The 9,841-nt window shown below is 41.2% G+C and overlaps 1 protein-coding gene across 1 annotated transcript; it reads right to left on the bottom strand.

The window, feature by feature from the left end:
- Nucleotides 1-661: 661 nt before the first annotated feature.
- On the bottom strand, nt 662-9,410 carry LOC142803392 (glutathione S-transferase 1-like). Its single transcript, XM_075888514.1, has 5 exons — nt 9,270-9,410; nt 7,864-7,922; nt 6,748-6,889; nt 4,562-4,732; nt 662-859 (listed from the first exon to the last, which is right to left on the bottom strand). The coding sequence occupies exons 1-5, from the start codon at nt 9,408-9,410 to the stop codon at nt 722-724; spliced, it is 651 nt and encodes a 216-aa protein (XP_075744629.1). The 3' UTR covers nt 662-721.
- Nucleotides 9,411-9,841: the final 431 nt, after the last annotated feature.

Raw genomic sequence — 9,841 nt, 5'->3', positions numbered from 1 at the left:
TTTTACACTTCCTAAATTATACACCGATGCAGAAGTTTCCTTCATTATATAAAATACGTTTCTTTGCGATGACAGAAAATAAATAGCATATTTGTGCTTTCTTGGTAAAATACCAGCAGTTTTGACGCAATGAACGCGTTGAACACAGACGCTTCTGCGAGGTGCCCGTGGTCTAAATGAACGATACGAATCCAAGCCAAGTTCGAAGCTCACATATTCAGCTATTCCCTTACATCGAGCAGCTCACTAGCACCTGATTTCCATCTAGGTATGAGACGCTAAGAGATTATTATCTACATAGATAGATAGATAGATAGATAGATAGATAGATAGATAGATAGATAGATAGATAGATAGATAGATAGATAGATAGATAGATCATATGGTGTTTTTTCTCCGCTGCGTCTTTACACAGGGCACAACACGAAGTAATTCGCACGTGGGTATTGTAATTTCTGGGATATCACCTGTGTAGGCCATATAAACGGGTTCTGTTTGACATACAAACGAACGCTTCCAGCCACTTATCTCCTAAGGGAAATTCTCGCAGACCATGACAACAAATAGATTGTAAACAGCCGGAAAGGAACACCCTTAAAATACAGTAAACAACTGGATCCAAAGAGTCTGATTCCAAATAAAAGTGAATATAAAGCTGTCATTGAACGATAACAACGGGAGCATTTAATTTCCTTTACGTTGTCAGGCAAAGTGTCAGTATTTACTGCAGAGTGGCCCACCGCTGCTTTATGTGGTTGATGGTAGGTCCGTAGAGTTCTTCAAAGTACAGAAGCTGTGATTTGATGTTGCTGTAGTAGCTGACAAGTTTTGGGTACTTCTTGAGGTCGACGACGGGCCCCTGGAATCAGATATATTAAAATATGAAGCGAAACTTGATTATCACAAATGAAGAGAGGACATACTTCCAAACAGTACTTTTTAATCGGAAAGTAGTAATTGGTATACATATGAAACCATTAACCAAATGACTTTTTACCTCTCTGAGAGCAACCTTAGAACAAATAGTGAAGTGTAGTTAGCCTGAATAGCTTAAAAGAGCGATTTTGGAAATGACGCCCCATTCTGTGAAATGTTATTTCTCTTTCGTAAACACAAATGTTTCCTATTAGTCAGCTATGGCCTACAAAAATTGGCTTATCAAATGGTTATGAAACTGCGTCTCTTCAAGTACGTGTAGGCATTGACGTGTTATAATATGAAAGTGTTCGGTTAAGTGAAAGAAAAACAGCCGATTGTACAGCATCACAGCATGAATGTGAGGTGAGAATCATGGTGTCGCGGAAGAGATACATTTATGCACAAATCGCTAAGCTTCGCATAAATACTCAATGCGAACCCACCACAGTATTGTAGTGGCTAAGGTACTCGGCTGCTGACCCGCAGACCGCGGGATCGATTCCAAGCTGCAGCGGCTGTATTTCCGATTGAGGCGGAAATGTTGTAGGCCCATGTGCTCAGATTTGGGCGCAAGTTACAAAAACCCAGGGGGTCAAAATTTCCAGAGTCCTCCACTACGGCGTCTCCCATAATCATATGGTGATATCGGGACGTTAAGAGTTGCGTACAACTCTTTCGCAAGTTGGGCACGCTAACCTATTTTCTAATAACCTACCAATATTTTATTGCTGAATAAAATTTTAATGAGTAAAACAGCTCACAAATGAATAAATTTTTAAAAATACTCCTCCAAGAAGCAAAGGTATTTCGAGCACTTCTACTTATTTAAGCTTCCTGCTAAGCTCTAGTCCACTTCTTTATTTGTTCGCGCTTTGCATGCTGCCTCCGTCACTCCAAGTTGCCATAAGCAAGGCTGATCAGATTTATCAGAGATTAAAGTGGAAACTTTTCTTTGGGCTTCCAGTCCGGCAAAAATAAAATACTTAGAAAAGTTAGTCGCAATCATGTGAACACAGCAACTTCGACAGAGCAGTGGTGATTGTTATCCTTTTAAATTAAAGAAAACGATTTTGCCGAAGCAGCATATGCTTTGACCGATCCATAAAAAGTTTGTCCATTTCCATCTATAACTGCATCGGCCAGTTGTAGTAGAATAAAAAAAAACATGAACACAATATGAATTATTAGGGCACCTATTCAGCGCAAGCCTGCTCTTCAGTGCTACTGCACTGGACGAAAAATGTTGCAAAAAGCCTTTAAGGTAAATTGACACTGCCGAAATGTTGAAAAGTTATCCCTACTATGTACCTGTGCTTCGTAATACTCTCTCTTTTTCTCGTAACAATATAATTGAGTGATTACATTGGGGAACGAAAATTTTGTTTTAGTTGTTTTCCCCAGCGTGCATCCGACTGTGACCACTGTCGAAAGTGGGGAGGCTAAGCACCCCCAACTTTTCTCAGCGGGGGGAGGGGGGTGGTGCCCTCCTTGCCCGTCCCGGCTGATATGCCTATACACGTTAAACACCACATATCAATCATATCGATCAGATACCCATGTCGAGCTGCCATGTATGTGACCGTATAAGGTTGGTGGGACACGCTTACGCTTGTATGTCAGCATAATCATTAACAGTTTGAGTGTTCTCGCCGTACATACGGTAGTCGTTTTCTGCCCCGAAGTGTACTTGCCGTACGGGTAGTCGAGTGCGTTTCCAAACCAGCTGCTCAAAATTTCGGCCTGTAATGCTGATGCGTGCTCACCGGGAAATGCTTCCATCTTCTAGGATTCACAATAAGCGTTGACAATAATTGTACGGAGATCGACAACCCTGATTTCAAGCGTAGGTTCATCGAGTGGTCGGCCGTGACGCCAATGGGCAGCGCCCTTTCAGGGTTTCGGTTTTACGCGTGTTCGGAATGAAAACACGCGAAATGTAATTTTTGTATTCAACGGCGCTTTATTCCAGGGACCGGAGAAGTTGATTTTCATCTTCATTCGCGCTTCTCTTAGAGAAATTATCACCGACACTCACGAGGTACTCTAGTTCTTCGTAATAGCCGAGTTTACACTGCCCAAAGCAGCCGCACGTAGAGGAGATAGCGCGCGCATGTGTGTGTGTGAGCACGACTCGTCGAATAAAGAGAACAACAGATACGGTATTTATGTGTAAAAACTGCGATAGGGCACTGTGCGCAGAGCCATATTTCAAGCAACACCACTCTATGATATACAATGGAATATTATGCAGTTCCTTAGCCATTCTGACATCAAGACCTAACTTTCTTTTATGAGCTTTTCTAGAATTTACACATTTTGTACATTTTAAAACCACTGAAAACAATTAGACCAGCTGCAAAAGTTTTCTTTTATCTACAAAAAATTAGACACTTGGTTGCCTAAAGGGCCAGTCACCAGCCTCTAAAACCGCAAACAACGAGTGTCAGAGAGTAGAATAAATACAAATGTATACAATAAAACAATTGATACAAAAGAAACAAAACCAAAAAACAAACTCCAACTTATACTATTATTAGTAAATACTGCAGGAAATATACCATGGTTAGTACTAACTCCAATGCTTAATCTATGATGAAGTTCGCGATAACCGCCCTAAAACATAGTAGCTAGCAAACTACCAATCAATAGCGAGATCTAGGAACACACACATGCACGCAAGATAATAGCGCTGTTATTAGCGCCTTATTTACTTTGAGCTTGCTGACGGCTGTTTATGCCCCTGTTCTGGGGTACCCGCATGCTACATATTACCTGCCATGTAATTTAGGAGTGTAATTAATATTTCGTACCCAGTATCTTGTGCCCTACAGTTTGCACTTATACCTGCAATAACTTAGAACGAAAATGTCATTCTAACATAATCAAAGAAAAATAATTCAAGTCTGTTAAAATTTTCAATGACACTGTAACAATTCCGGCATATTGTACAATGGCATACATGAAACATCTGCCAACTTTGGTTGCCTAGTAGTTTCCCTGTTTGTTGGAATCACTGAAAAGGGTTTCCAGTTTAGTAACGGCAATATTTGCCATCTTTTCTTGCGGCTGCCTAGTGAAGAGATGACGCCAAGATATACAGTAGAATGCTCTCGGAGCTGGTAAATCTATGCGGTTACTAACTTTTTAAGTTACCTATCGGAAACATGCACAGCTTTTTCACTTATTAAACACTGCATAAATTTTGCGTGACTGAATGTGGCAGCTACCAAATGCAATATTGAGAATTAGTTCAAATCAACCTCTATAAGGCATTCCCAATCTTCCTGGTGGCCTTTCGGTCTATACTCACGAATCCAAGCTCAATTATTCAGAGCTAGGTAACGCATGGTCTTTCCTTTCCAGCCTCTGTAGCTCATGTCATAAGGGCGTATATTTTCACGAGAGCCCTAAAACCAATGACTTTCCCTCATATGCCTATTCTGAAGCGGCATAACGAGGTTGCATGAGTGGCTGCTTATATTAGTCTACATTCTAAAAAAGTGATGTCGAGTTTCAATCCGCGAGTACTCTATGTCTTTATGTAACCTGGCAGATCTAAGTTTCGGGGGTATGAATGCGTAATCGTGTGAAGCCGATCGACGTGGAGGAAACGGGATGAACGTTTAATGAATCGTTGCCTTACCTCGACAATTAACATCAGCTGCGGGATGATGGCGATATCGGCAAGTGTCAGCTTGTCACCGACTGCGAACTTTCCCTCACCGGTGATCTTCTCGATGCTTTTGACGACGTTGTCTTCGTATGCAGTCAGCTCTTCAGCGCTGGGCTTCTTCTTCAGCAGTATGCGAGGCCTCTGCGATTGAAGCGAAGTCTTATTCTTCGCACCATAGCAAGACCGAAATACTATATCTATGTTGAGTTATTGAGCTTTTAAAAGTCTTGTCACATACTTTCGTTTAGGTACATTTCAATTTTTATCTAAGGAAGCAACGCGAAGCCACCAATACAGTAAAAATGAATTATGTTATGGTATTAGAAATGACATATCGTTGAATCACCTTGCTATCTGCAATATACCTTTAGGCCTGCCTTGAAAATGCTTTGAACAGGTAGTTCCTGACTGCATTTCTGTGAGCCTGAAAGCTCAATTGTTTCGGCTTATGGCATCTGGTTTTCCCGAGCTATTCATCGCGTCTGTCGCTGAGTCTGTCCTCCGGACGAGTAAGGCAAAGCAGAAACACAGAGAAGATCGGAGCAACACGAAAAAACAGCCCAGTTTCGTTTTGGTAGAAGCGCTATATATTTCATAGGCTCAAGAAAATTGGAAAAAAATTGGGCGTTCGTGTGCTGTTTTCTGCACTATTCAAATCAATTAGTCTTAATAAATCGAGAAACCCCCTCAAAACACAGTCTTCTACTGAATGTGAAGGTAAATTTAAAACAAGGTATGTGCAATACTCCCGGGTATTTTTCTATAGGGTTCTCTTTTTCTGTGGTGCACGCTTGTCAGACAAACTGGAAGGTGTCCGAACAACTGACTGAAGGAACATGCTCACGATTTTATATACAGAAAATATGAGTTTCTTGCACAGCATTGCACTGGGTGCAAACTGTACGCCTCATTTAGAAGACACAGTGACTCTAAATAACCACAAAGATGATCGCACTTGAATAATCGTCGAGGCTGCGCAGGTGGCACAAGAACAGGACTCATGCGCTAGCAAGCCTTCCTTGTCTCTCCGAGAAAGAATCAAGTTTTCTCGAAAGTATTGACGCACGCAAGATGTGACAGCTTTTAGTCTTCAGTATCATTCCTTGGATTACTTTCTTGTTTTAGATTTTGTATTTTTTCAGTACGCATCTTTGCGTTGTTAATCTTTCAGCACATTGTTTTTTGTCTCCTTCATAAGTTTTCGTGCTCTGCACAATAAACTCAGTTGTGAATTAGCGCTCGTCTTCTTGCCTTATTGTCGTAGTTCTGAGCTCACACTATGACAATCATGAGAATGCGAAGTCTGGCATTTACTTAGGGTCATTGTTGTCATGATTCAACCTTGCAGGAAGCTACCATTTTACTAGCCCTGCACGCCGATGGGACTATTGTGCTTGTAGCCTCAGCAGAGGAGCACTAGTTTTGATCAAGACGTCTGAACTTCAAATTGACTGCACCTCACACTGTACCTGACGCAGTAAATTCAGCTAAGTTAGGCTTTATGGTCTTTTTGAATGTAAGAAATAGGAAAGGGATAACAATCTCATTTCTAGATAACTTATGAATCCAGGGAGACGTAAACTGAGACAAAAAATAATTCTGTTAACTGCCGAATCACCTAAAAATAAATACTGAACATTTTAGTCACTATCCCAAGTAAGCATGTTTCTGCTAAAAAGTTTGAAACCATGACAATCCTGTGCAGTTTTACTTGAAAACACTTTTTCTAACATTCTTGTGCAGGCAGATATTAGGCTGCAACACCTAATTTTGGTATTTTTTATAACGCACGCACGTCGCGTTGTACTTTGATGATGTGACGAAAAGCAATACCTTGCTATCACCAGGTGATTATAAAATGGTAAATGTTATCATATCTGCCTATGTCTTGACCAACATTCAGAAAAAATGCTGCACGATACTGCAGCAACCGATGGAGGAGAAGGTTTGCTTAGTTGGAACTTACTGTGCGCACTAACTTTGAGCAAATCTTCTTATTGAACTCAGTGTATACAGTATCATTCCCAAGGAAAACATTTATGACAGGGAAACAGAGCTACGGTTTACGTCTCTTGGTTAGAAGTACACCAAGGCGCTTGACTGAAAAGACTTCGAAAGAGTATGTTTACATGCTTAAGTGATGCAGGAGCACTTACGAAGAAGGCTGCCACTGAAGCGTGAACGGTTCCGTACATAACGGCGATGACCTGGTCGACCTGGGTGCGCAATTTGATGTCATCGGGGTACAAGTCTGATTTGGGGGCGTACTTTCGCAACAGGTAGTATACGATGGCCGCACTGTGAAGCAAATGATTGAATGAGCGCGTGTATCACCTATATGCTATGCAAATAAGACAAAACTGCAGCATTCACGGTTTACCTGCAAATTCTGCTTCTAAAGAAGCTTTCTTCTAACTGCTGTCCCCATTTCAAGCTTCCTCATAGTGTTTACGTGAAGCGGCATGCATCAAAGTAACCTACTTAGAATAAACTGAGCTAAAAAATTGTTTTAAGCGCACCTGCAATTTCGTGGTGTGAAATGAATAAATCAGCATCCCTCCGTCTACTTATAATAGGCAGCAATTTCTACCAGATACATTCCCTCCTAATGTAAAAGAGTATACAGTATTTGTTGGTCACATTCATGTCAATAAATACGAAAACGCAGAAATATGACATTTTGCGCAGCAGTCCACGCGTTTCTTTATTCTCATGCATGATATTATGTCTGCAAATTATGGTTAGTTCTTCGTATAATATTTGGGTTATGCATGAAAATCACTGTAAAAAGCTGCGTAGACAAGTGCGTGTGAATATTGAAGTTTTGTTTCATTATTGACTGTCTTTTTAGAATATATGTGTACAGTTCGGTTCATATGCTTGCACCTCTTGATTGCTAAGGTATGTGGGATCTGCAGATTTTTTCTTTAAAGAAAGCAGTTTCATAGGTTGTCAATACGATTAACATATATTCTTGTATGAATTACAAAAAAAAGCTGTAAAAAAATCTATAGCAATAAACTTGGTTGTCGTCGCACGTTCGAATACCGTATTTCTTAAAGAAAGCCATTTTACGCAGTGTTAATAAAAATGCTCTACATGTATTTAGTCAAGACTTTCCTCAGTAAGAACGATTCGGCATTGAGCAGCCCTTTAGGTGATGACTAATGAACCGCCACGCATCATTAATTGCACGATGATATTTTTTACCGAAAATACTACCATAAAACATTCTTTTTTTTCTATATGTGAAAACAAGGGCACGTGCTTGCCTTTCGTAAAATATGAAACCATCGTCGTCAAGGGCAGGGACCTTGTGAAATGGGTTTATCTGCGAAAAATGTGCACATTACCATCATTATTTACAAAGACAAATGTTGCATATACGGTACAGTAGTATTACTGTTAGCTGCAATTCTTACTTGCCTGGCTGACATAGTTTTTTATATTGGTCTTTTAACTATCTTAAACCCGAAGGTCACACGAATGTCGTAATTTAAACTGTCAGGACTGAACGTAGCAGCACTCGGCTCAAAAGGATGGTAAATGTGTCGCGATGAGGTCGTGCTTTTTTTTCCTATAGGGCGGGAGGTTCGTTTGTAATTCAGCTGATGAATCAGGCATATGCATATAACAATGGTGACCATGTGGGGCTAATAAGTTTATTATACGACAGTTTTCTGTTGCTTATACCTGTTGTATCTCTTTATAAGGCCGTGTAACGCTTTACGAGGAGTATAAGCAAAACTTCATTTATCACAAGAGGAAAAAGGCGTGGTGGAGGAAAGAGCAGAGTAGCGTACAAGGCGTAGATCCCCGATACCTTATCGGCCCATTCCAAGATGGGGCCCAGGATCTTGGGTGCCAAGCTACACAAAGCAGCTTGCCACTGCTCCTATCTATTAATGCGCACAGGGAGACGTGGTGGCTTTCTAGTACACCCCCTAACATGACATGATCTAGAATTGGTCGTTTTAGAACAAGATGCATAAAGGTAAGGGGTATTTCACAGGGTGTATAACAAGCAGAAGCTCTTGCGTATTTAGCAGTTCTACTCTTAATATCTGCTTACAGTTGAGCAAATTGCTCCATATATACCTAATGCCCATGAGCCTAATGGTTAACTTATGCGTAGCACTTTTTTCTTGCCGGTTATTTTCAGTTCAGCAAAGGGCAGCCAGCTGATTTTTCCTTTTTCGCCGGTTCCCCATATTTATGGATATTAAAGCATTCCTACGCCTAAAACATACGCGTGTTGTGTGTACCATGGAGACAAGGAAAAATTTCTCAAAACAAATGCTAAAGTCCTGTATAACAACTGCCAGCCCTTATTTCCGCTTTTCGTGCAGCATATTGTCATAAAACGGTTTTTAGCCCTTTGAGCCTAGAAGTCCAGTATTGTGACAAGATATTTAGCGTGGATAATATCGTAGAAACTTGATAATAGGCATGCGATCGAGTGGTGCAAAATTTATTGTAAGGCCTTACAAGCTTAACAGGTCAACCCCGTTCGAAGCTTGTGTATATCGTCTTCCTTTAGTAGGTTCGCTTTCTGTCACGTAAAATTCGCTTAAGCTGTTCTCCTCACTTTGCTAATAGGAGTATTGTTACCTGAAGTTTTACCGTTTACGTGAGTAGCTCACGCTGATAATCAAGTGACAGAATGACAGCGATTTACCTTGAGGTACGGCTCACTTAGTTGCTCTTTCTGTGCCAGATTCACGTTCTTCACTTCCAGTTGAACACCCAGTTGCTTCGCGACCGCGAGAACGAAGCCACATGGTGGGCTTCCCGGCCAGTTGTACAGAGTAATTGTCATGGCTTTTACGTGCTTAGCGGATTGGTCTATTTCGAAATGAGTAGGGAGCCGTATGAGGCGACCGGCCAGCGACAGTACCTTTATAGCGATCCCCTAAGCCTGCGAATCTTGTGCCGTCCTGCTACGTGAGGCAGAGATTGTCATAGGAAGGCTCTGAGCACTATTAAAGTTACGTGAGTGACGTAGCACTAAACCTAATAGCGAGCTTAGCAATCTGTCCATACCGGTCTGATGAGACTTAGCAGGTGGTCTCGTTAAGGTGAACGAAGTTCGTCAGATGGCGAATGCCTATTACATGTTGGGCGGATTTGGCTGACGAATTTAATGTGCCTATCGCAATCCTCAGGGCAAATACCATTCACAGAGTTAAAGATAGGGTCCATTTCAGTACTCTCACAGCACTGAACGTGGCAAGCCTCTACCTGAATCGT

Source organism: Rhipicephalus microplus, chromosome 3 (genome assembly GCF_043290135.1).
Source record: "Rhipicephalus microplus isolate Deutch F79 chromosome 3, USDA_Rmic, whole genome shotgun sequence".
In the NCBI taxonomy this organism is placed as follows: domain Eukaryota; kingdom Metazoa; phylum Arthropoda; class Arachnida; order Ixodida; family Ixodidae; genus Rhipicephalus; species Rhipicephalus microplus.
This window is presented reverse-complemented; position numbering and strand designations above follow the sequence as displayed.

What these genes read in the sequence shown, in the direction of transcription:
- LOC142803392 (XM_075888514.1), bottom strand. Translation starts at nt 9,410, where the DNA reads ATGACAATTACTCTGTACAACTGGCCGGGAAGCCCACCATGTGGCTTC. An exon ending in CTTCAGTGGCAGCCTTCTTC is followed by an intron (nt 4,733 to 6,747) that starts GTAAGTGCTCCT and finishes CTTCAATCGCAG; the next exon opens with AGGCCTCGCATACTGCTGAA. An exon ending in AGCTGATGTTAATTGTCGAG is followed by an intron (nt 860 to 4,561) that starts GTAAGGCAACGA and finishes ATCTGATTCCAG; the next exon opens with GGGCCCGTCGTCGACCTCAA.